The 26850-nt window shown below is 37.4% G+C and overlaps 2 protein-coding genes across 2 annotated transcripts; both read left to right on the top strand.

Moving 5' to 3' along the window:
- Nucleotides 1–3922: 3922 nt before the first annotated feature.
- hoxb10a (homeobox B10a) lies at nt 3923–10352 on the top strand. Its single transcript, XM_041173786.1, has 2 exons — nt 3923–4700; nt 10081–10352. Exons 1-2 carry the CDS (start codon nt 3977–3979, stop codon nt 10350–10352), a joined length of 996 nt encoding a protein of 331 aa, XP_041029720.1. The 5' UTR covers nt 3923–3976.
- Nucleotides 10353–18364: 8012 nt separating this feature from the next.
- Nucleotides 18365–21430, top strand: hoxb9a (homeobox B9a). Its single transcript, XM_041173363.1, has 2 exons — nt 18365–19106; nt 19783–21430. The coding sequence occupies exons 1-2, from the start codon at nt 18590–18592 to the stop codon at nt 20022–20024; spliced, it is 759 nt and encodes a 252-aa protein (XP_041029297.1). The 5' UTR covers nt 18365–18589; the 3' UTR covers nt 20025–21430.
- The last annotated feature ends 5420 nt before the right edge of the window (nt 21431–26850 follow it).

The following is a 26850-nucleotide window of genomic DNA, read 5'->3' as shown; positions in this document are numbered from 1 at the left end:
CCTGGAAGTTTAATCAGTTTAGATGCAACGGTTATGTTATTTCGATTTTCAAGAATAAGTGCGCTAACTAAGCAAAATTATGACGCCTACAATATTAGTTTGGGATAACTTTTATTTTCCGTTAAGATCGACTATTTATTGATGAATCTCATCCTATTATTTGGCATCCTGGAACAAGAAAGCAATATTGTTTCATAAGTTTCTAGAAATCAGTATTTGGATGAATTTCTCCCAGGTAGTTCGACTTCTGACGCCATTTTGAGGTAAGGGCCCAGATCGTTTCCTCCCCCCTTCTCCCTGCCCATCGCTCACTGAGGCTCTCGTTAATGAGTTATTACTGAACCGTGTTTTGAATCTAGAAAAATAATGTGACCCTTTCAAAAAGAATCCTTCACTTAAATTCAGCGTTGCAATTGCAACTCTTCCTTAAACAATCACAGTGCAGGGTTCCTGGTGCTGGTGCTGTCAACTTAATTGTATAAATCTGATTTAAAATATCTTAGAATTATACATGGCTCGTTTTCACCAAACAGACATCAGCATCAAACAACGTCCCGCACTTGAAACTGCCTCAGTGTGTGTTTATTAAATCAGCGCAATAATTCTTATCGTGAGCCCCTTGGATTCTGAGTTATAGATTTCGGAAGGTTTGTGGGAAGCTTCGCCTCCATTTCAACGTTAATTCGAGTTAAAGGAAAACCGCTCGAGTCATATAACAAACAAAAAAACTCTGTACAAAGATTTTCTATATAATGTTGCGGATGAAGTGCATTATTTTTATAATTTAAAATCCCCAAGAGTTTTATGGAAAAGGATACAAAATTAATGTTGTTATTTAAATTAAGCACATGTACATTGCGTTGAGCGGCAAATCCTGCCTGCTTAGCGGCGCATGCACTGTTTACTAAGGTCCATGTGCAAATTCGTGTGTAAGAAAAAAAGTTTTAAAACGAAATACACTAATGGCTTGACGTGTGCTGCGGAGGCCGAATTAATCACGAAAAATACTTATAATCATATTACTTATCTATTTACTTAGTCTCATGTCGGGTGGATTGTTCGTAACAATATCCCAAATTTCGGTGTTTTAAAGATTTAATTTATACCTCACTATTCAGTTATGAGTTCTAGCCCCACAGTTTTTTTTACAAATTTTCACAAGGTGAAACAAATCCCTGATTTTGCACCAGTATATCCTTAATAAAGTGTGAGAGAGGCAATTATAACCTCTAGCAGGCCCATTTATCATTATGCGCAGGTATATGTGCTATTTCCATTCAATATGGGATACAAAATCTAGCCGCATTATGTGCCCATCGATACAGTCATGCAGTGTTGTGCGAGTGTGTTTAGGTGAAGCATAGAATGTAAATGAGATTTCAGACCTCAGCTACATACAGCATGGGTTGCATACCTATTCAGAGATTTCTATGTAATGTGGGATTATCTATATAGTTCTGAATCCTGCATTTATGTTCTATTTGGTAATTTAGGGAGGCAATATCAGCTATCGATATGTCTTGCTGGGAGTTACTGACTAAGGTTTCAGTTTGGTGTGCTTTACTCGTGTACTGCAGCCCTTTCACTGTATAACACTTCCGTATTTATAAATCCACTCTAAACCGTTACTCTTGTCGTTCTCTCGCATACAATACAGCTCGCTTTAGATTATTCTACACGGCTGCCCACAATGCTGTACTCCAGGGCCTTGTTATAAACACGAGCCTGGATAATCCTCTGCTTATTCTCTTACAAGCAGTGTCTCTGTCATTTGTGTAGAATTATTGCTGCAGTTTGGAATGGAAAATTGCCCCCACGCGAGCCCTGTCCACGTGGCAATAACATGCTACAATCCCCTCATGCTACTCTGATATATTGCTCGGTTATGAATTGTACCTAAGCCCAGTTATTCATACAAAGGTGCTTTATTTTCAATTTTAGATGATATATTTCTCGGGGTGGGTGGGGGCAGCAAGCGCTGCGAGAAGCGTCGAATTTTACCTGCGCCCGAATTCAGTCATAGCCGAACATGCAAGTTCCGGTCGGATTTCCAAACTCACGTTGCTGATTCGTTGGCATTGCTTCCAGACGATTAAAAAATGTGCGGACTGTACAGATTTAGCTTTACTCACGAAAGTAGATTTAATTGAGGCTGAAAAGGACAATTTCAACAAATCTGTAGTTCGTTAGTCAGTTGTCTATAAAAATGCTCCTATCTGTCATCGTCAGATTTAATTTTTTTCTGTTCTAAAAATATTTACAGTTGGGAACGTGAGACCCCCGCGGGGGATAGTATTTCAAAGTTAAAACTTTATTTTTTGCTAATAAAGATTTTTTTTTACTGCATTGGCGTCTCTGCGTGAATTTGGCAGATATAAAATATTCCACTCTCGGGAAACAGGCAACTTACATAGTCCTGCCTTTCTTTTTAAAAACGCATTAGTTTAATTCGACTGCTGCTGCAAAAACATGTTTGCACAGGAGATTTGATCTCAGTTGAAAACCTTAGGGGTGCATAAAGTCAGATTTAATGATTATGCATAAATGGCGAAACGATTGGACTCGTAGTGCACAGTTCTCTACAAATATATTGCAAGCCTGAGACTCCGTCCTTTGAGACAGATATGTCTGCTTTTACGTTGCATCATTCACAATATCCGCACATCCATTAGTAAAATTATCTATTCATTACTTGTGTGATTGTTTATTTATGTGCTCAACTCTCTAACTCACTGAGGCAAATTTGAATACAAAAATAAATAAGTATGGCAGGTTTAAAATACGTGGAACATTAAAAGCAAATATAGGGCGTAAAGACTTCGATAAAAATTAAAATGGGCGAAAGGAGGAAAGTCTCCGGAATATAAAATCGAAGCTGTATGAAGAGGTGTTGTCATTTTCTGTTGAAAATTACCGGGGAAACAAGAAGTTTGAGAAACTGCAAAGAGAATAAATAGATAAAATCTATGTACTGTTTTTCAATACCTAATTGAACGGAGTAAGATACATGTCCAGGTGATGCGCCCATCTCTGTATCTTGTTCTGTTTGAATCTAACAAAGGTCAAGAGAAATAAGTTACAACAAAAATTAAACATTTGTTGCTTGTTACAAATCATTTAAGCCGTGTTGCTTCGTATTGGTTGAATCCTTATGAATTAACAAATTGCGGATTCCCCACCCCAGGGCTATCATTATATGGGAAATACCTCCCTTAGCACATAAAACAAGCTTCAACTTTCAAAGTCATGTTGGTGTAACATATTCAAAAATATAAAATTCAACTTCATCTAAAATTAATTCCTAGTTCTATGCCCATTCGATAGAATGCTGTTGCTGCCAGGACTTTATGTCATTATTGAAACCATAAATTAGCAAATAGCTGTTCTAATTAGTTTATATGTACATATTTATCTGTCGCGTTATTATATATGCAGATATTCCTGAAGGTGTCACAATTATTCTTCCTGAAAATTAATACAATGTTTCTACTGGTGGATTTCCTTTTATTTCCACTGAACCATTACTTCAGTCATGGGTTACCACAAGACAGAACTTGGAAAAAGCGCAGAGCTCCCCTAGCGTTCCCGCTGTCGCCATACTGTCTGAAAAAAACTACAAATAATAATCTTCTTCTGTTTCATTTTGCCACAGAAAATGTAATTCTGTCATTTGAACTGGTGAGTGTGCATTTGTCGACCAGGAGGGGATTCCCTCCAACTTGGTTATAAAAGCTGAATTAACAAGCTTGTATTTGTCACAATAACCGGGTGATTCTGAGTCCCACAAATACATCAATTTTCTTCTCATTTCAAAACCCCGTGATGGAGGCGGAGCCTGCAGAGGCTGCTGGGATTTTGATTGGCCGGCTGGGAGGAAGTTGTCCATAGCCGGCTTCTGAGGACTCCAAGTGAAATGTCAGTTTGATAAAGACCTTTTTTCCCCCTTCCCCCCTCCTCAGCAAATTAAGCTGCAGCTATGTCATGTTCGGAGAATTCTGCTTCCAGCTCGTTTTCAGTGAAGTCTTTAATTTGCTCCAGAAGAGCTGAACCTTACTGTCCTGGGGGTTATTTGTCCTCCAGAGCGGACCAGGGCTACGGGGTGCAGAATTGGCAAGTTGGCCTAGCACATCGTAAACAAGGGGAGATGAACAGCCAGCAAGGTATAGGTTTGGTTCCACATCAGTACGTGCCAGGCATGGCAGGGTGGGCAAACTCGTCACCACCCAACCACACCAGCCGACTTCAGCAGATAAACACTTATTCCTTCACGTCCAGCGTGAAGGAAGAAGCCAACTATTGTTTATTAGACGGGGATAAGCACTCGAAGACGCACTCTGAGGTTTCAGTCTATCCGAGGGTGGTTTCTGAAACCTGCACAAATGACAGTGGCAGGGTTCCCATGCCCAGCTATTTCCGTTCAGAACCGAGCTATTCATCAAACAAACCGACGGAGTACAACCAGCCACAGCCAGTCACTGCTCCATGCTCGATTCACTCCAGTGTTTCTTTCACTTCTTCCTTCGCTACGTCGTCCTCTTCAAAACCAGGTGAAAAAGAATTAAAAGTGAGCACCTCAAAAGATCAGGGCCGCGGAGTCCCGGGAAAGGATACAGGGGGAAGAGAAAGTACCTTTGTACAAGAAACATCCTCTTTACAGTTTCCTGGCGCGGAAAAACCCCTTCCCGAGAAGGAAATGAAAGGTGGGTAAAATCATGAACGAAAGGAAGAGAAACAATTAGAGGGCAGTTGGAGCAGGAACACAGGCAAGCACTCTCATCTGCGGCAAGGTGACTTTATTCAGGTCATAAAGGAGCCTTTTTGTCTCCAGCACAAAGATCCCTAAGTACAAATTAATACCTTGCGTAATTTATAGGACAGGCCCCTTACGGCAGAGTAAATTACAAACACGTTTAAGTGACCCTTTTAAAGATCAAAACAGCGGATGGTTCCTGTTCTGAAGGCCACTCCTTAGTTGCAGCAGAAATCGCTATAAAAGTCCCCAATATAAACAACTCACCTAGACAAAAACAAATAAGAATTATCAAACGCAAGGCATACTTAAGAAGGAAGCATAAAACTGCAGTTATATCAAGTACACATTCAATTAAACTAGCGGTTACTTTACAACGGAAAATACTATGTAATTATATTCATTCATATAGCTTAGTGGCTTTATGAACATAAATATATAATCATGATTATGTGTAAATGTAATTATATATAAATGTTCACAAAATTGCGCATATATCATATAATTATAATTCTGTTATATGGACATATCTATATGTGTATAGGTATATATAATTACACGTATACACAAAGGCAAACAGATTGAACTGATCGGTTAATTAATAATCCTTGCCGTTAATATGTCTATCTTTTGTACTTAGGGATCTTCACACAAACAGCTGTGTATGTGTGCGTGTGTGTGGGTGGGTAACACTGCAGCATAGCTAGTTTATGCAGGCATTCATAAAAACATACGTTTATAAATGAAACCACAAGCAGTGCTCGGGTTTGAAGTTTTGATGCAAACACTGCATTGGTGGCCAGCGATATTTTAAATAAATAATCGTGGGTGTTGATATATATTGGATTTGAGTCTGACATTCAGTGAGCAACAAAGCATTCGAGCGACAGTCTATCAATGATTGGTTCATGTATTAAAACAAGCCAAAGATGAAATTATGAATTCCAAATACTGCATATAAATAAATTGAGCTTGGTGGCACCATGTGATATCCACTTAAACTCTATTTGTTGCCATGGAGCTAGATTATGGAACCTAAGAAAAATTACATCACACAGCGCTGCAGAAGCATTGCGGTAATATATGAAAACTCGCTGTTGAGTAAATTAGGAATTAAAGAACCACAGGGGCAACCAAATTGAACCGACATGCACATTTGCAATCCGAGGTACTCCATTTGCTATTTCCTGGTAGGTGTGGATAATTCCGATTGCTGTGATCTGATTCTAACACAATCTACGAGAAATGAGATGAATATCAAAACAGTTACTGGTAGCGCTTTGCCGATTCTTTCAGAAGTTAATTGTTGCCTGACAGGTAATTATTAAGCCACATTTCTGTATTTTCCGGGAAAACTTTTTTAAAAAGTAACTGTAGTTCCTAACCCCTCCACCGCCCCCACCCCGCCAATGCTGAGCCGCTACACACGATGAAAGACGTGGATGAACACCAGGATGCAATAGCTCGGAGCAAGTTATAATTAACTTGGATCCACCAAAAAGGATTTCCTCCACCTACTCTCACACACATAAAATAATGAAACACTGCGAAACAAGGCCACGTCATTTACATAAAAGTCGGCAAACACTTTGTAAAAGCGTTGCAATCCCTAACAGTTCAAGTACTAAGCATCAAGCAACAATGGGGGCATACAAATGCTTTTATTGTTATGCAAATCTGGGACATGTTAAGCACACGTTAAACTTTGAAAATGAGGCAAAGTATTGTAAAGAGGCATAGGTGCCCCTTGCCCCACGGGATATATTCAGAGAGCACCTCAGAAGTTAAATTACCTCTCAATTAGGACGGGAGAATTATGTGTTTCATTCTTGACACATCTTGAACTGTATATGGACGCAACGATGGCATTTTTGATAGCAACTGGACGAAATCAGCAGTGATCACCCAAATCACAGACTAGGTGATCCTGAATTGGTAACATTTATTTCAATCTGACATATAAGCTTGATTGGTGACTGTTAGGATTTACCGATGTATTTCCTCTGTAACTTTAGAGAATCTCCTGGTTTCTTTCTTATCATTTAGCTGATCTCTAAGGAAGCACTTAATCCTAGTCATACTTTAATTCCGTATAGTGCAATAAAATTGGGCAGTACTTATAAAAAAACTATTTGTAACATATCACCGCTGTGTTCCATTTATTGCACAGTTTAGTTGATATGTCCAGTTTCAGGGATTTATTTGACTTCCATGGAATTTCTATTCTTGATGGATGACAAAAATCTTAGGAGAAAAGCTACACTCATCGACAACAACAATTCCGCCATCTTTGCTGCATTGAAATAACGTCAGCTTCACACAAAGAACCGAATGACGCACAAAGTAGCTAATAAAGATGGAGGCCTTATACTGAGTTGGGATTTTGGCTGTTTTTAAAATTGAACTTGTATGCAACAAAGTGAAAGTTATTGCAAGTCATAGGTATCAGTTAATTTCCACACAATTTCTCTATACAGTACATCTTATTCTTACAAAATAATAAGGACAGTTATAACATAAAACCCGATAGTAGAGTTCATGCACATAACTAGTTGTACAATAAGACTTTACAGCATGCTCTTAACATCCTTCAATCAGTCAATAATTAGCAGGTCGCTTAAAATATAGTATACACTTGCATTTTAATATTTAAACTGAACTCCAGGTTATGTAGGATAGCATTTTTTGCCAAGCCCTTGCTGTTCCGGTCACTTCAGTCTTGTTGAGTAATTATCCGCATTTAAAATGCATTCAGGCCTATGTACTCACAAAACGCAGTTACCATGTTCATCTAGGGAGCCACTCCAATAAGATATGGTATTTGAACAGAAAATGTAACACATGGTGCAACTTTCACTCACAGCATAAAAAAAACAAATTGACAACGCATCAACTAGAAAAGAAAATTATCTGAAGGAGCCTAGCGTGATTTCAGACTGATTATCATATAGTTCCTTTCATTGTGGACCTTTTGAAACATTAGGTAGGCACATTTGAAAGGGAAATATAATAATTAAACCCCCTGTCTTTCACGTATTTTCCCACAAACTATTAACCTGAAAAGTGTACACAAATTCGCATATCTGCATTGCCACCGGATGGCCAAAACAAACATCAGGAACTTCCCAAATATGCCGCTGGATCTTCAAAGGCCGGCCGTTAAAGTTTGCCAATTGTTAGTTACAAGTTCTTGACTTTAAATACTATAAGAGGTAGAAAGGTCTTGTACGAATGCACTTAGAACTAGGGAATTGTGACCTGACACTGAATATGGTAAACAAAATAACATCTTGAGTTCTAAACAAGAGCCTGGCCATGTGTAGACCAAAACCAACATCCGGCGGATGCTGAAAATCTAAAAGAAAAGCTGAAAATGCTGGAAATGCACAACAGGCCTTGCAGCATCTGTGGAGAGATAGGGATCCACTTAAGGTTTCAGGTCGTTCTGATGAAAGGTCACGATCTGAAACGTTAACTCTGTTTCTCCCTCTGCACAGATACTTCCAGACCTGCCGAGTTATTTGCAACGTTTTCTGTTTTTATTTCATTTATAGGCTCTTTGAACTGTGATACTCAGATAGCCCTCTGAACCTGATTGAAATTTGGCCGGTAAGGAATTATGCCGTTTCTTGCATGGGCCGAAAATTTTAACTATATCGGCCGCTTCTTTATGAGGTTATTAGTTTGGTAAGTTTACTTAGAGTAACTGAATGCATAAACCTATTCAAAAACAGAAAATGCTGGAAAAACTCAGCAGTTCTAACAGCGCCTGTGGAGAGAAACCTATCTCCCAGCTGTTCCATGAACTTAAACCCTTTCAATAAAGCCAAGAGTGTGTTCTATGTGAGGGTGTAACTTCCCTCAACAAAATTACATTTAATGTTTTCTATCCTAAAAACCACCTATTTAGCGGTTTACCGCACTTGCAACTGGGCTAACATTGGAACATGAAAAAATATAGCACCGACGTTCGGCCCACCATACCGGGAAATGTTAAAGGTTAAATCCTAGTTTTATTGTAACCACAGGATTTCAGAAAAATACTTTTTAGTAGCAGAGGAGCTGAAGCAGCTTATGTTTTATCAATACGGACTGTGAGCATGTTGAGAAACCCTGCAATTGTATTTACAGTTTGGATATATTGACCTTTTTGGTCAGTAATGGCTCCTGGTTCATACCATTTCAATTTATTACAGCGATATTGGATGCATGAATAACATTTGTATCATATATAGCAAGGTTTACCTCAGAGATCGCGTTACATGTTTTTTTTTAAACTACGTATAAGTCTAAAAGGTTATATGGAAACAGTTCAGCTTAAAGCATTTCGTCACAACGCTCACAATAGGATGGTGAATTGCAAAACATCGTATAAAAATGCGTTAATTATTGCATTAAAATTAACAAAAGGATGTAAGACTTTCAGCAAATAATACAAAATGAAAAGCGTGGAGAAGCTTTATAAAAAGTTTCATGACTTTCTGCTGACAGCAACTGTACCCATGTATGTGCTTTCCTGCCCCCTGTTCGTCAAACGATTTCCCCTCCTCCCTTGCACAATTCATAACCTTTAAGTGAAAGACCAGTATATAGGTGAAATTATAGGGGTTAAACGTTATTTTGCAATGCAACAATTCTGTTCTAAAACAATTCACAATAAGGCCGCTTGGACACAATATTGACGCTTGGAAGTTAATAGGAGTTTGAATGGCCTGAGATATCCCAGAGAATAATTCCGTTTATCTTAACCTAGGTGAGCATTTTCTATCGGAAAATTAATATTATTAATTAGAATTTGAGATACAGTTGTCTGTCATGGCCAAGCTATACTAACCGTGTTTTAAACACAGTGATATGTTTGCAATGAAGCTTTCGGGACAGCCATGTCTTTTTGTAACGTTATCTGCCGTACCTTATTCCATTGCTTTGCATCGTTAAAATCAATATTAGTGCAACCTGCATTAGAAATAACATTTTCGATCAAACCTTAATTAGGCCTTCACTGTAGTTATTTGTCCATGTGTAGGTGTCCCCTTTAAGAAAAGTTGTTGGAACTCTTTATTTTGATTCGACATGAAGTTACATTAGAACAGGTAATGCTGCGTTGTGAAACAACAGCCTGAGCTAATGAGAATCAGGATAAAACATGAAGGGTTCACATTCCTCTTTCTGACTATGTGCCGACAATGTTACCCCCTCCCCGCTCTCAATTGGGATACTTTATTGCCATCCCTGAGCCATGGTCTCGTTGGTGGTGAAAGAAAGGGAGGAAGAACAGAATCCATTTTATTCTGCAGGTCGTTTGACAATTTGTTTTTCCCGATTGACAGAGAGTACAAAGGCTGAGAATACGATAAACTGGCTGTCGGCGAAGGGCGGAAGGAAGAAACGCTGCCCGTATACCAAGCAACAGACACTGGAGCTAGAAAAGGAATTCCTCTTTAACATGTATTTAACTCGAGAGCGCCGCCTAGAGATCAGCCGGAGCGTGAATCTAACCGACAGACAAGTCAAAATCTGGTTTCAAAACCGAAGAATGAAACTGAAAAAGATGAGCAGAGAGCACAGAGTTCGAGAAATATCGGCTACTTTCCCCATTTGAAGAAAGTGCTGGTGTTTTTTTAAATCAAAAATATACGAGACGGTGGACGTATAAAGCGTCTCGTTGAAGCAATTCGAGTGCTACAACAATATTGATGGGGTTGGGGGGAGGGGTAGAGGTTGCAAGTTCAGAAGTCTAGTCACTAGAACAACACTGAGCCAGCAAAGGAGAAGGGACATAGCCGGATGAAGGGCTTGCAAGTTCAAAATAACTAACATAACAAAAAGATACTGATTTGCTGTTGAAAATGAACACAGTCTGACGACTCTAGTTTACTGGCCAAGTTCATTAATTGTCATCAGATAATTTAGTGTCCTATCGCTTAATTATGACGAAAGGAACTGGAAGAATGTTCCACAAAGGCAATAAAATCTGACTTGCATTATCCATTTTGTCCTATTTCTTGGGTTTAATCGATGTATAGTTAGTACCACAATTATGTTTTATGCTTACAAAAGTAATCATTTTAACGTCTGCCGCTTCCTCTTATTGAATAGACACCAGAGAACTCAACACCTATTATAATACGCCATCTGCGCAGACATACCTCACGCACGAGAGTGAAGCACTTGTTAAATTATACCAAGAAACTAGCCTCAAAATAGGTAGGCATATTGAAGCAATTAGATGTCGATAATTATGGGAAATACTCGGTCTACCAAAGGGTAAAATTTGAATTAGTGCTTACTAATGGATAGAAGCATTATGATTCGCCTTAAAACAACGCTTTTCTTAAAGTTATGGGAGGACGTAAAGGTAAAAACTCATTTCCATAGATGGTCGCCTCATCATGAATCCTTCTTGCTTCTTAGTATGTAAGAATAATTATTTATGTAGATTATCGAATGGGCATTGTAACAATAATATCAAACAACGTGCAATTATTTTCGTTGGTGTCACGTACTTTCAGAAGACAATTTTACCAACTTAATTTTAAGTACAAACTTTATTATTAAAAATGTTTCTAAGAATTCTAAATAAAACCCTATTTTCCTGATAAATGCACAGCCTCAACCAACGGTTGAATCGAAGTACATGGAAATAACCAAACTATGAAAAACTGCATGTAAATTTCATTGCGATTATAATGCTTGCAGTTATTCAGCGTCGTTCACGTCAAAACACCGTAAAACGTTTCCACAATAAATTGTTTTGGGAATTAATTGAGTGTATTGCAGGTGAACAAAATATTCTACTGTTGATTCGGCTTTAAATAACGTCTAATAACTGAAGATTTATATTAAGTAAAGATTTGCAGTGGCGATAAAACATTAATTGAATGCAAATTGATTAACATAAACATTTAAATAAAAGAAACAACTATCAGGATAGAACACTTTTTAATGATCTTATTGCAATTGTTATGAAAACGCAGATTCTTATGCAGCTTTTGTGTTCCTTTGACTAAGGTCAAAAGGCTAAAATATTCATGAATCAGCCCGCACACCTGGCTCATATCTCTCAAGTGGAAAAACATTTGCATAAATTCCCACCTGCTATTAGTTTGATTTTATCATTGAAAACTGCTATTGACCAATTTTTAGTGGAGGTGTTTAACATGATTCAGTCTCAATTTTATGATTTCATTTCTCATTCTGTTCCACACTAGAGATGTGACGTAAAGCTTCCCATCGAAATGTGAATGGAATGTGAGGAACCAATAAATTAAGACGAGCTCACAATAAAAAATTGCAGCTTAAGCACATCGGCAAGCTAAAATAGTTAAAAGCCCAGGCGAGTTCTTCGTCACTGTCCTAGAGGGAATCAGTCATTGTTGGTTTGAAATTCTACTGGATAAATAAAGTACATTTACAGCAACCGGTTAAAACCCAGCTTCTAACATACCACGAGTATCGATTATACTTCTTTGCAGTGAACTACAGCCTTGGTGGAGATTATACACTATAATTAAAATGTGTTTGTGCTTAAGAATAATGTGTCTTTTAAATGTTCATCAAATTGCCCGACAAACTGTGGTGGTCTGTCCTCTCAATTAGTTTGACGTGTGTGCTTTTAGATAGAGATTTTCAGATAATAAATGTGTAATGTCAGGTAAAATGCAATATTTATTTTTAAAAATATATAAAGAAACTTGTTATACCAAAGTCTATTAAGGTTGTGCCCATCACATGTTGTCTACTGCTATGCACACTGATCTCCGCACAACACTCTTGTAAGAGAGGGGCATGAATGGAACTGTTAATATTTGGGGACCATTCACAAAAAACGTTTTTAAATGCAATATTTCACTTTCATTGGAGCATAATAAGTGTGGCATTTTTTCTGAATAGCATGTTCTGTATATTTCACGTCTTAAATTGGTTGCATTATTTCCTGGGCCTTATCACAGGCTAATATTAAAATGCAGATTTAAATATAACAATAAAATTGTGTTTGGCATTTCTGTAGTTCTTTATACTTTTATTTAATGTCAAAAAGTCTGTTAAGTTTTGTTGCGGCCATTTGCTCTTTAGTAGCTCTTTCATTAAGTCTGGCTCGTATATATCATGGACGTTGGTTGGCTGATTGTGAACCCGTGAAATTGACCTGAAATGGACAAGTTGATGGTTGAGAAAAAAGGACAGGGAATTCCGATGCTTCCACCCCTAAAGAAAACCCTGCAGTTTGAAATTTATTTGGTATCCGGTGTCGGTGATTTAAATACCATCGAGACGGTTGTAACTGACTGTGGGCACTGACGATGCAGCAAGGACGACCACGTCCGCTTTTGTAAAGTTTTATGGCTTGTAAATATGTTTGGCAATTTGCTGTCATGTAGGACTTGTTGGACTTGGGCAGTTTGGCTCCGAGCGGCATGCTACACAGCATAGCTTTGAGATCAGGAAAATGGCCACAGTTTTCTTTCTTCGACAAACTTCTAGTGGAAACTCGCTAACTGTTGTACAAATTTGTTTTCAAGACTTTGGGAAACATGATGAAAATGGTAGGGCATTGTTGTCACGTTTAACGGTGTTTTGCCAGGACTCTTTAAGGCTGGTTACAGCCACATTGACTTTGTAGAAAATGGAATGTTTGGTTTCACTTAAATTTGTTGTTGCAGCAGTCTAGCGACTGTGTTAGAAAGTGAAAACTTTGGCCCTTTACCATGGTAATGATGTAGTGCAGTGACGCCAGTTGCTTCAGCTTCTAATGTTTATTCGCCGAAGCAAGGCTGAAATGGTGCAATCTTTCCTGTTGGAACAATTAAACCGAGGTAGAACCAATTTTGAAACCGCCTGAGATTTCAAAATATCTTCCCTCCCTTTCCTTTCTTCGAAACATGAGGCTTTTTTGTTAATTATGTCTTAAAGAATAATGCCTATCAAATATATATATATTTCACAATGATGGTTTTTATTTGAGCGTTTCAATTGAATTCAACTCGTTAGGGCCAGTCTATGGTGCAAGTGAAATGGAACTGCTGTGTGACTTAGGTAGTTTCATGTTGTTGGGCTTCTGTTTGATCGCAGTGACAAGAAACTGCCTGAATTACTCCAGTTATTGTCATCGCAAACTTTTGGATGTTAGTTAAAAAGAGGAACCTCTGGTATTTTACTACCCGAAGGAATGGTTTCTGTGACAAAACATTTTAAATATTGCGAAGAAATGGAAGATGGTGCCACTAGCAATGCCTAGCGCGGGCTGTTATTGCAGATTAACGGAAGTGTTCATCTATGTAATTGCCCATCTGTCCGATACATGGATGGATCGGAAATAACTGTTCTTATGTATGAATAGCATGGTAAAGTTTTAAATAATTCAAATTATGTATAGTTTTTCTACTGCTAAACGTATAATTTTGGAATTGCAACATAATTGTTGGATGCGATTTTCCATTCTTTAGATCTAACTGCGTAGACAGAGTTAGATCGATCAATTATACGAATAGTAAATAGATAGATGTTTGGTTAGCAACACAGACAGGTAACCTGCGCAGTTGTATAAAGTAATTAGTTTCTGCACGGTCCACATCCATCAAAGAAGTTACCCCAGGTTTTAAAAACAGGCAAATGGAAAATGCACCAAGCAAGGATGAAAGTGAGCAGATAAACAATACGATTTATTTCTGGATCATATTAATTTAGTTTTCGTGTACTTTTTGTACTCTTGAAATATGATTGAAGAAAAACAAATATTGCACACTGGTGGGTCATTCCCCAGTGTCAAGGTCTTTCAATAACGGTATGATTTTGTTTTGTTATAATGCAATGTGCCCAGTTATAAATGATAATGTAAATATTACTCAATCATTAACGATGGTTGTTCAGTCTATCACAACGTTACTTTATATTAAATAAAAGAAGCCGCTTCGATATTACTGCAGTTAGCTGCATCTGACTAAATCGCAGAGGATTTTTAACTGGAGGCATCCAATTGCAGATAAACATAACGCAAGCTTCCAATTGGACTCTTTCCTCTAGATGAGGAAGCTTTAGTGTTGCCTTCATCTGTTCATTACTTTTTTTAGTTCATATATGAAAGTATAACTTGAGAGAGTTTGCGCCGATGTTCTTCAATTCGTTCACTTTCACTGTCAGTTTGAAAGTTAAGTATCGGCTACTGTTTAAAACACACGCAGCGATACACGCATAGCGGTCACTTAGCCCGCCGAGTGATTTGTAGAATAGAACCTCATCAAAGGAAAAAGGAAAACCATGAATTCACATCTTAACAACAATTGGATGCCAGAGAATGTTCCAATTATAGACTGTAGCTGATTGCCATTTTTCACCATCTGCTGTATACTATTTGGTGTGAAGATGTTTGATTTGTTTTCTTGCTTATCTGCATATTTCCAATGGATTATGAATTGAACTAAAGGGGAGAATGCAACAAATAAACTCTTAATTGTTAAGAATGTTGGACCGTTTATAACTGCTTTGAAACTAACAAAGTTGATAATATTGCACAACGTGCTGTGGAGGCAAGAGCAAACAGTCTTACTTCTTGTATAATTAGGCCTAAGTTGAAACTCCTTCTTTAAATATAAGTGTGGTATTTCCACCCAAATGGCCTGCAGCGACCCCGAACGACGGGTCTTTTGCTACTCATAATGTCAGTTGCTGTTGTTTGGAGCCACTCCATTTTTAGGGTTGGCAGAGATCCGAATATGTCTTTTTTAAAAAGGCCTTTAAAATATAAATAAATTCGAAATTTACAAGAAAAGCCCAATAATTTTCCCTAATAAAAACATATAAACGTATTATTGTAACAGTATATAAGCAAAGTTACTAGGAATGTAGCAATGTGGTCGCTGATCTTTCTATATATTACTGTTAAAATTCAATTCCCATTCTTCGTGCCCAAGTTAAGTTTTGTATCTGTTCTCCTATATAGATACCACCGCCTCTAATATTTGAAAACGCCTATCTTAATTCACTCCATAATACAGAATTATGCATTGTACTAAGCGATTAGGAGTGCAGATTTTTACTTTATTGACAGTGAAACTGTATGTTATTAAGCAATTTGTTTAAACTGCGGTTATGCCTTGAAGACGTATTTTACTTGTAAAGGGAGAACATTTCAAGAGTCCACTGGATATCCAGAATTCCAGCAAAGACGGTGCTAGCGTCAGATTGTCCCTTAAAATACTGAGTTAAAAGACAGGCGAGTATTTCTGAGCAATAATTTGCACAGTAGAGTGACCGTTTTCAGTTTGATGAGCTACAAAGAAAATGAGCGGATAACTCGGCACACTGTGAGAAAATAGATAAAATAATTTATTTGGTACATGAAATAACGAAAGTTAATTTTCTTATACTTCCCACAGATGAAGCTCTTTAGAAAATGCACATCTGTGGTATTTTGAAAATCTATTTTCTTTCGGCAGAAATAAATATCTATAAATGGATTTTAAAGGACCCTATTGAATATTTACATCTCGAAATGTTAATGTTTGAATATATATACAACAATCACCAACATTTGCAGATATGACATTTTACTGCTGCCTGAAACATCCATTTGATGCCAATTTTCCGATTAGATCTGCCAGTCTAGCAGGTCCTATAATGCAAAAGTCTTCCGTTGAAATAACCTCCCTTTTAATTATTTAGGCTAGATAATATTCACGTAATACAGAAACATAGCTCTCAGCATCTTACCGATTTTAAGAACAAGTTTTAAAGTTCTTGAAGTGTAGAATGGTGTCAAATCAATTTTAGTCTCGTTTACCCTAAACTTTTGAAACCATCAAAGAGGCGGAATAAGAGAATAGGGGAGTTGTTTTTTAATTTAATACAATGCCATTCAAAGCAAGTCGAATCAAAATACAAAACAGATATGTATATATTCAGAAATACATATGACATGATGCTAACAGCCAATTTAAGCGCATGGGTGAAGCTTTGCACTGACTTGTTCTAATATTTGGATATACTCAATGGTAGTCGCATCATAGAGGCTTACAGCCTAGCCAGCTTCTTGCAAGTATTTAAAAATATATTTTTTACCACGGGAGGATTCTTTTAGAGATTCGGGATAATCACATTAACGATTGCTCAGATGTTAACAGCCTATGACTTTCTCAATACTTATATGTTCACTAATGCTATCTTAATAGAGGCCACTGTTGTAAAAAAAAGCAGTGCTCCTGACAGCCCACTGCCTGTCAGCACAACAGTCCAAACATTAAAACAAATGTTAGTCGAATAATTCCTGAGTCCAAAGAAATGAACAACTATTTATATTTAAATTAATCCCTCCCCGAATTGAACAACACATTTTGCTTCATCAATTTTATAAGGTTAAATATTGATAAAAATATAGCTTAAAAGTGCATATAAACAATTCACCACTTGTTGTAATTTTTCTTATTGCCTCCGCCATTGCTCGTCCTGCCGCTTGACTAATATCCAAACCTCTTCAAAACCAACTTCTTTGCGCCAGCTGAATTATATCAATCAAGCTTTTTCATTCAAGCGCCTAAATGAATTTGTTAAATGCAAAGTTAAATATTGTTAGTTTCCATTAATGAGTTCCATTAAGAAAGTGGTTTTGTAAATTGGATAGCCGAACGATTTTTTACCTGTACAAATCCTCCGTTACCCAGATATTTTGTCAGTATTTGCTCATTTCACTAGTCGAAAGTGATTTTAGAACTTCCATTCAGAGTTTCTCCCTAGCTGCACGACATAAATGCCTTTCTTGGCACTTATTTTCATGGAAAGGGCGTTTCCTAAAACAGATGGAAACGATAACAAGGGAAGACGTGGCTTTAACTTAACTTGTGACAATTTATGCAGAATTTTAATACACTATAATTATTCACTCGTTCACTCTAGGTCAATGTTGCTTAAGGATTGGTTCTCCGTTCTCCTTTGTTATAAAGTAGTGTTGTGAGTAATTTAAAGTCACGCAGTTTAGTAATACAGAACAATATGTAACGTATCTTTAATGTAACCGTGAGCTTTAAAAGATCACAATGGGAACAAAAATACTTTGTTGGCTGGAAATGCAGTAGCTGGAACGAGAAACTATCTTAAATACAATTGGTTTTAATCTTCCTCAATTGCGGACTTTTGTGCAAATTCAAATTTGAAGGAAATGTGACGGAATAGCTTCTCGCGGTTTGTGATGTGCATTTTCACCCCAATCTCTGCTGTACAATGTCTGCGGTTGTTACTCACAAAACGCACGCATATTTCGTTCAATGGTACCAAAAACCTCGGGCTAATATTAGTAACTGAAATCTGGACGTTCCAAACCGCCAACCTCACCAGTTTCTTCTACCTATCAAAGGCAATATCACAAGAATTATCTGCTACGTTGATTGCATTTAACACTTCTTATGTTATAGGTTTAAGAAAATAACAGTAACAATAAGACTGGCGATTATGAGACCTGGTGTGAGAATTTGTCACCCGAGATAAGATTAATTAGGAAGCAAAATAGTCCCTTAAAAGATTGTCTTTTAAAGTTGATTACATTTGGTATTGTTAAGCATAGTTGCACAATATGTACATTAAGTGTGGCACTGTTCGTTGTTTAATCGCAATTTCACCTTTAAAAGTATTTAATAAGGGGGAGGGGGCGATGTTAATTGTTTAACCCCCTTTGCGGATTGATTTACGTTTTATTGTCGCTTTGTCGGCCTCATGAAAACTTTAACCAATCGTTTCGCAGATAGCCCACAACATATTAGCTAACTCTACTTTGTTAGTTGAGAAGTTGAGAGAACAATTTCTCGTCTTACATATAATTTCCCAATGAATCGAAGTGTATGATGTTTGATAATGTCGATCTCTGGTGCTATTAGTAACTATTTTGTCGATTCACTTATAAGTCATGAAAGCGACGGATCGGCCGCAACAAAGTTTACTTCGGGGCAATATATAGTATCCAGACAGCCGGGGGTCCCCGAGCACCCCGAATTTCCTGCTTGTAATTTTCAACCGAAATCTCCCGTGTTCGGTACCTCTTGGACCCCCGTGTACGCTCAGTCCTCTGCCAATGTCTCCACATTGTACCATCCATACGTGCAGTCTCACCCCATTCAGCCTGATAGCAGGTACATGCGGTCCTGGTTGGACTCGACCCCCAGGGCCGTCTCCGTACCCGGGATGCCTTCCAGCGGTCACGATTCATTGAAAACGGAGGTACTCGCGGGTCACGGCGGCGAAACCCTACCAGCAGCGCTCCAAAAATTACATGGCGAATATTTGGAGGGCGAAACCATTAGCTCCGGGAAAGCGCCGGGCTATGAAGACAGTATATGTGAAGAGAAGGGAGACAAAGAGGCATCAGAACAAAGTAAGTTGCTTGGGAAATGTACTTGATTTATCTCAGAATCAAAGTAGTTTACGAACCTCACGCAAAAACGCGACTGAAATAAGGTTCCAATTAAAAGGCAGTTTGCTTCCAGTTTAGCCACAAGTATTTAACTGGTTTTATATTGCTTGTTATTTTATACGCCTCCGTTCTGTTTTATGGGTTACACAAGTAACCACCTGCAAACCTTTAATGACGGTTTTGCCAGTCTGTCTTCTACGAGGCAATAAATAAATTAATGAATGAATAAAACGTATTCCCTCTTGTTATTTGAATTAATCTGCTGAAGAATTGTGAACAAAAAAAAATGTGCAGCACACCATCTTCATGTGAAGCCACAGAATAGGCAGAAATAAAGCAATTTGTACAATGCAATCGGGCCTTCTAGTTTTCTTCCTAAATGCATAAGTAATAATGAACAACAAAAATAAACCTAAACCAACCCAGAGCGCCCAAGGTTTCCAGTTTGGTAATACTCTTCACTGAGGGAAAAACGCTTAGGAGTATGAGTACAGCACACACACTATCTCAATTCTATCGACATAATTTTGAAAGTATCCCCCATAACAATTGCAATGTTAAAAGTGCATTGAGAAAATATGATCACAATATAAGTCTTATTCTGATCTGGTTATTTTTTTCCTCCGTTCATCTTCAGGCAATCCTTCTGCAAATTGGTTACACGCTCGGTCGACAAGGAAGAAAAGATGCCCTTACAGCAAATATCAGACCCTAGAGTTGGAAAAGGAATTTCTGTTCAATATGTACCTCACCAGGGACCGGAGGCACGAAGTAGCTCGCCTTCTCAACCTGACTGAAAGACAAGTCAAAATCTGGTTTCAGAACAGGAGGATGAAGATGAAGAGACTCAGTAAGGAACACGTAAAAGAGTTCGAGTGACTAGTTTTGAGTTTAAACTTTAGCGCGTAGCCGGTTTTTGCTGTCACTGCAATATATCCTTACTGTAGTTCTGAGAAAACCAACATGCTTCCACAGCACAGAATGGCCAGAATGTAAGGTTTAAACATCCAGCAATTCGGCTATTTATTTCGAACATTTTAGTGCATTCATTCAGGGAATAGAGTCACGTGTAAAGGATTTTATTGCAGGATATTAAGAGATACAACTTCCTCTCATTCTCATCCACTATAACAGCCAGAGAGAGCAGCGAGCTTTTATTCCCGCCACCTTTTCTCTCCTTACGGCTTAAAAAGAAACTTCGTGTTATTTATAAATTGCTGCAATTTCTGTGAATGCTTTGGCGTTGGCCTTTGTCGCGGGACCAGGATGGACCGCGTTCCAAAGCAACGCTTTGCAACAAGGACCCTTTTAACCTACAATTAAATATATATTTTTAATTTTTATTGTTCCCAATGATTTAACACGCCTTTTTTTTTAATTGTTTACATGCAAAAACGAATGTTTATAATCCATTTCGAAGACATATTATATTGCGGTTGGTTTAAGCGCTGTTTTCCCGATTCCTTTATCTCTTTGATTTGAGAATTTGTTTGCTTCAATGGAATTGTGACCACTGTTTAAACCGATTGATGACCTACCTTAGGGTCTCTATTTCTGTAACCCTTAGTCTGTGTATTCCAGTGTGGGTCTGGCAGTTTTGTATTAATGTGCAGTTCGATGCTCCTAAGGTTTAAATTAGTAGCACCTTTGTTAAGAGTTTGTACAACTAAGGGTAACTTTTACCACGTGGCTCGTTCTTAAAGTTGTTCTAATGTTGTAGTAAGCACGTTCAACTGTCGAAGCGAAAATTTAACGGTTTGTCGTATAGAATTTCATGACGCTTTAGAAATAAAACACTGTTTAGGGATAATATGGTGAATTATGATTGCTGAACAGGTTACATAAAAGGAGGATGACAACAGGGATCAGCTCAGAGGAATAAATTTCAGAAACAATAACATTCCTGGTGGCAACTTGTTAAATATTTCTCAGTGTTCCTGTCTCTGTCCGATGTGGAATTGGTGTTTATATTCTTGTGTTTTGCAGGTTTGTGCAGATTTTACACTTAAGGCAAATGAACTAACTATTTTGCATTAAAAAAAAAATCTCAATTCTAGGTGACCTTCACTTTTAGTTATGTTTTCTGGAGCTATCCGACATCAGCAGCGCGCGGTTGCACTATTTTAATGTGATTTATTACTAATAATAATAATAAATTAAACCCATTGGATGATGTGAAATATTTTGAACCCACCCTTCTTTGTACACCTAACGCCGCAATCACTAGATGGAAATATGTGAATGTATTAAAAACGGCTGACAATAAAAAGCTGCTGAAAAAATTCCAAACGGATTTTCCCCGTGACCTTGCCTCATTCTTGGTTGTGAATGTGAACCTCTCTCCGTGACTGATGCCTGAGAACCAGGCCTATTAAAACAAAGGGAATCGCTGTATTTATTAACTAAACTCGATGAATAATTATAGACATTGAACAGACGTATTTAGGAACCTGAGCCTAAAGTCGATTCCTAAAATCTGAACAAAACCAAATCATTTATCTGCTAAACTACGAGACAATTTCTGGGGGCAAAGCCAGTGATCATATCGAACAAGGGACAAGAGGTAGTTCAGTATTTTTATCTCGTTTTCCCGATAAATCCTCCCTTAAGATTGGACACAATGGCGGGTCGTCAATAGAAAAGCACAGAGAGGCTGCATGCATGCAACTACAGAGAAGGAGCATAAAACTAGGCAAACTGAACCCGTAAATAATGTTAAATCAAAATGCCTCCGTTTTATGAAGTAATCGTAACCAGATAATCTCGTCGAATTTGACATATTCTTCAAGTTGTTGGTATGGATGCAAAACGCAGAAATTCGGACTTCATCCTCGGTCGACAGCTAGTAAGTTGCTCACTTGTTATCCATGTACTTATCATTAGAGGATCTGAAATATCCTGGGTTTTGTATTCTGTTGACCCATTCATTAACTCTGCATAAAATAAATTATAAACGAAACTTCTACCCGCATTTATTTGCTGGCTACTTTGCATATTTTATTGCCCAATGCATATCAGAAAGTGTGTGAGCTCATTACTTCTTGCTTTGCACACGTTGATAAGCATCGCAGCTTTGGAATAATATAAATTGCCATGGGGAATTCAAAAGCAGAATCTTCATGTCTTTCCACATGAAGGAGATTACATGTTCTAAAAGAACTCACATACACTATTAAGAAGAAAACATAACCTGTTGTCGATGTTCTGATACTTTACTTGCATTGTTCACTATCATAATCTATATGCTAATTAATATTTCTTCAGTCGACCAGTCGACCATTTAAGTTGAATTTTGAAACAAATGAGGCATTATTTCAGCACTCTTACTCTCTTTGAAAGGTTTAAGTCGACCAGCCTTTTTAGCAGGTAAAAATAATTTATTATTAAAATATTGTTATTCAATGTATATATACTCCGTCTGTTTGTCTGTCTGTCTATCTATTTATCCATCTACATATGTATGCACATATGTATCTTTATGCAAATATAAATATAGGTGTATACACACAGACATTATAGATGAAAATTGTAAGATGATTAAAATAAATGAACGCAGAACCCTATCAACCTATTTGCCAAGTATTCCATTGATATATGTGACAAAAACCAAAATTTAAAAACTAAATCAAATATTACAGAATCAACTAGAAGATGTCATACAAAATCTGCCCACAGATAACTAATGGGGCATTTTAATGAAACGCCTTTAACTTAAACACATTCTAAACAAAAATAACATTCCTATGTGCAAATCTCTGCCAAAAAGATGCCTATTTCAGCAATTTTGAAATAAAGGTTGATCAGTTTCGTCGGATGTCCATGGTAGATGGCATTTCTGTCCATTACACTCCTTGTTGCTATCTTATTGTTGACAACGCAACAAGGGATAATTGGACGGGAGGGAAGGGTGCTCTCCACATTAAAAGCCTGCTCCTTAGCTTAGTCCAGTGAAAGGGCTGCCATGGGTGTCTCATGTCCATATTAAAAATAAATCCATGCTTAGATATTTTAATATCTCCATATCAGGGAAAAAGGTTATGTGACTGTTTAAAATAACTTCTACTGGGCTGGAATAAAATAATTACTTTATCAGCGTGTCGTATGTTCGAAGTAATATAATATCAGCTATTTTCAGTTCAACATTATTTTCCAAACACAAGAGACACGAACACTTTAAAGGAGGAGGCAAAAATGAGCCTAGCACGGTGGAGGAGGAGTTAGGAAGTTGTCTGTCATTACAGGAAATTCAGTGTGGTGTGCTGCAATAAAATAATATGACCGTTGTAAAAGTTTATAGGGTATAAATTTCTGAAGGTTAAGAATTGAACGTCTGTAAAACAAACACAGCAAAGGGAAAACTTTCAGAACCTATTAAATTAAACTCACAACTGGAGGTGCCAAGCAATAAAAATATGGCTTTGTGTTTTATTTCTGAAGGGAAATATATAGGAAACGGATTTGTTTAGGAAAATCGCGGTGAATATTGTGGTGTAACCAACATGCTTTTTCGACTCTAAAGAAAGCGACGCCCTCTTTTGTTCTACTTCCTAACCATTTCAGGCTGCCAGAAATTGCTGCAATAAAAAGCTATACAGAGTCTGGCGAGACGTCTGGAGTAGGGTCTTTGGACGTGTTTACAACCCCGCGCCCATGCTTGGGACTTTATTCTAAAGCAGAATGCCCAATTGTTTAGAGTCGGACTCGGAGACAATAGGGTTCTGAAAGCTTTCTTTCCCTCCCTTTTTTCTTTTGCTTCTTCCCCTCCTTTACTGCCCTTCAGGAATTCAGGTTGTTAGCAATCCACTGCAGCACGGCACCAAGGATGTGGTTTATTGGTGCTGTCTCCGATTGTATTTGTCGATGGAATTGAAGAGCTTAAACCTTCTTCCTTTGCCACGGTTTGGGTCTAATGAATTCTTTATAGTCAGATTTTATCGCCTTTTGCGCATATTTGCTAATGCTTTTTCACCCTGTTTTTTCCTAAAGTCCTGAATAATTCGCCATCATTCCAGTAGGTGGCAGCATTGTTCCACCAAACTTAGTCATGACGATTTTTGCAGACATTAGTACAAGAACCTGGGATTCAAGAGATACAACACTCATATAAAGGAGCATGCAACTCCCATTTCACTTTCCCCTGCCTCCCTTGCTTGATCCTCTTTAAATACAATGTATTAAATCCTACAAAGCTTTGCCCCAATTTTGCTCAGCATTTGGCTGCAAAACGTCCCTAATGTTAATTTGAAATTTATCTCTATGGTAATGTCTTCATCTGGGCGACGTTTTATGCAGTTTTATAATTTTCAAACTGCATTATAAGCCTGAGAAGACAGCAGAAAAGATATGTTCGTCCGTTTGCGGCAAGATAGTCCACATTATGGGGCTAACGTCAATACATAAAGAAGGTCCTATTATAGAGAAATCACGAGGTTTGCTACACTCGGGAAATATATAAAATGTTAGGCATTCGCACTTTTAAATGTACATTCACACAACTAAACATTTGACATAGTGTGTGCGTGATTTGCATTTGGATTTTTAAAAAGGATGCATGCATTGGGAAAATAATTTATTGTACTTCTTGTTTATAGACATGTTATGTAGAAAAAATATCCGAAGTGGACATTTAAATCTCTGGATGCGTTGCTTCCAAATGAAGTTTCAAGCCCGTTACATTTCTCACATCTCAGGGCACATACCTTTAGATTGAATCCATTCTCGACTGTTGTACAGATATTGATTATTGTTTGTGTGACTGTCTTCCTTTCAACAAACCACACACACACATTTTCAGTATAATAGCCATCCGCATGGACATTTCCTCCAGACTAGTGCCCAGACCTTGCTGATTTATTCTTTCTCAGACTTTATTGATTTCGTTTTTATTTGTTGCATGATTTTAAAACATGCACAATTTAGGTAACCACCCCTTTATCTGCTTGTCTCGGTATTTAAATCAAGCTTGAGTGCTTTTTCATACATAACTGAAAGGATGTATGTAACTGCCTCATGTAATAGGATTTGTACAGAACTGAACTGTCTATAATATTATGTAAGAACAAAACTGGAATTTTGACCAAATGAAGGCAAGACTGTCCTTCAATAGGACTGTTCTTTCTCTGTCCCTGACCTTGTTTTTTTTTACTATTATAGTATTTCTCTTTGCCTCATTTTCTTACACAATTATATACTTTTCTAGATATCAGTTTGCCTTTAATTTCACTAAAAACAGAATTCAACACAAGGACACCAAATATAAAACATTTTTGGTATACTTTATTTTTGGCTCTTTAAAGCTTTCACATGATACTCCCAAGAACTAAAGACATAAGTTCAGGTTACATAAAATAAATAAGATTACCGTTTTACAATTGCAATCCTGCGTACTACGTGCGCACATGAATGAAGATGCTTGCGCGCGTCTACATCCCTTTATTTCCACCTTTGTGCCTTTATGTATAGCACATTAGTAGGAACATAACATGCCTGTGGTTTTAGATGTCAAATCTGACAAAGTTGGTAATGTTTTCACTTATGCACAGATGCCCGGCTTTCTATTAATTTTAGATTAAACTCCAGTGCGATTCTTTGTGTCTGCTTAACGTATCAATAATATCTCAGGTGATTAAGTATAGATACACAGATACATAAATATATCCATAATACTTGTGCTACCCCATTTTCCATAATAGTCAGCAGTTAGGGATGAATGAAAAATGAAATTAAAGCATCAGTATTAACACATATGATATCCTATCTCGCTGTGAGATAGGTTATTTATCTGATATTTATCAGAAGAATAGAGTGCTTAACTCTGCTTCGGCTGCAAGTATAGAAGAAATCTATAGAAACCCATTTGTGAACAGACTCGATGGAAGGAGCTTTATTTTCTGAATTAATTTGCAACTAACTCCTTAGAATGTGTATGTTTAAATGTGCCTACGTTCATGATAGGTACTTGGAATATCATATTTCGCATGTGTGTATGTGTTTGTCCGTGTACATATGTGTATGTGTGTATGTGTGTGTGTGTACCTATATGCAATGAGAAAGATTTATAGAAAGAGATTTTCAAATGAAATTTACGAAATGTGAATGCATTTACAATTGAACTTAGGAAATATGTTTGAACGCTTTCGAACAAAATGGAATCACACCCATTAAACGAATCATATTGCTGATAAAGAGATTAAACACATTAAAATACAAGGAAAAACAATATTGAATAAACAATGCGGAGCCACTTAAGGCACGTCATGGCCGTAATACCTAATAAAACAGCAATCACGTGGGCCCTTGCCGACCGGACAGCCGACAAGTTGTAGATATTGTTTACTTCTGTCGTCAGAAATCTTTTTTTTTCTAAAAACTTCAAAAAGATCTTCAGATAATTAACGAGTTACAATGACGGCGCTAGCTGATCGCGTCTTAACAAAGCATTTTTTTTGATAACTTCACGATGTTATAAAGAATCTGGTTGGTCTATGTTGCACCAATAGCACATTTTAATCAATTATTTTGTTTATCACATTAAACTGTAGCATCTGTTCCGTTATATTTAGCGCTAATCGCGTTAAGGTCGAGGCAAATTTCAACGGAATTTAAGCGGATATAGACCATGAAACTAAATACCATTCCCAAAAAACGAAAGTAAAAGTTAATATTACAAACGGGACATTGTCCTTTAATCTTGAGAAAACAAAGA

The sequence above is a fragment of the Carcharodon carcharias genome, chromosome 23 (genome assembly GCF_017639515.1).
Source record: "Carcharodon carcharias isolate sCarCar2 chromosome 23, sCarCar2.pri, whole genome shotgun sequence".
NCBI classification, from domain to species: Eukaryota; Metazoa; Chordata; class Chondrichthyes; order Lamniformes; family Lamnidae; genus Carcharodon; species Carcharodon carcharias.
This window is presented reverse-complemented; position numbering and strand designations above follow the sequence as displayed.

Excerpts from the sequence above, each read along its gene's own strand:
- hoxb9a (XM_041173363.1), top strand. The coding sequence starts at position 18,590 with ATGTCGATCTCTGGTGCTATTAGTAACTATTTTGTCGATTCACTTATA. Across the intron at positions 19,107-19,782 it reads CAAAGAGGCATCAGAACAAA|GCAATCCTTCTGCAAATTGG; the intron begins GTAAGTTGCTTG and ends GTTCATCTTCAG.
- hoxb10a (XM_041173786.1), top strand. The coding sequence starts at position 3,977 with ATGTCATGTTCGGAGAATTCTGCTTCCAGCTCGTTTTCAGTGAAGTCT. Across the intron at positions 4,701-10,080 it reads TCCCGAGAAGGAAATGAAAG|AGAGTACAAAGGCTGAGAAT; the intron begins GTGGGTAAAATC and ends CCCGATTGACAG.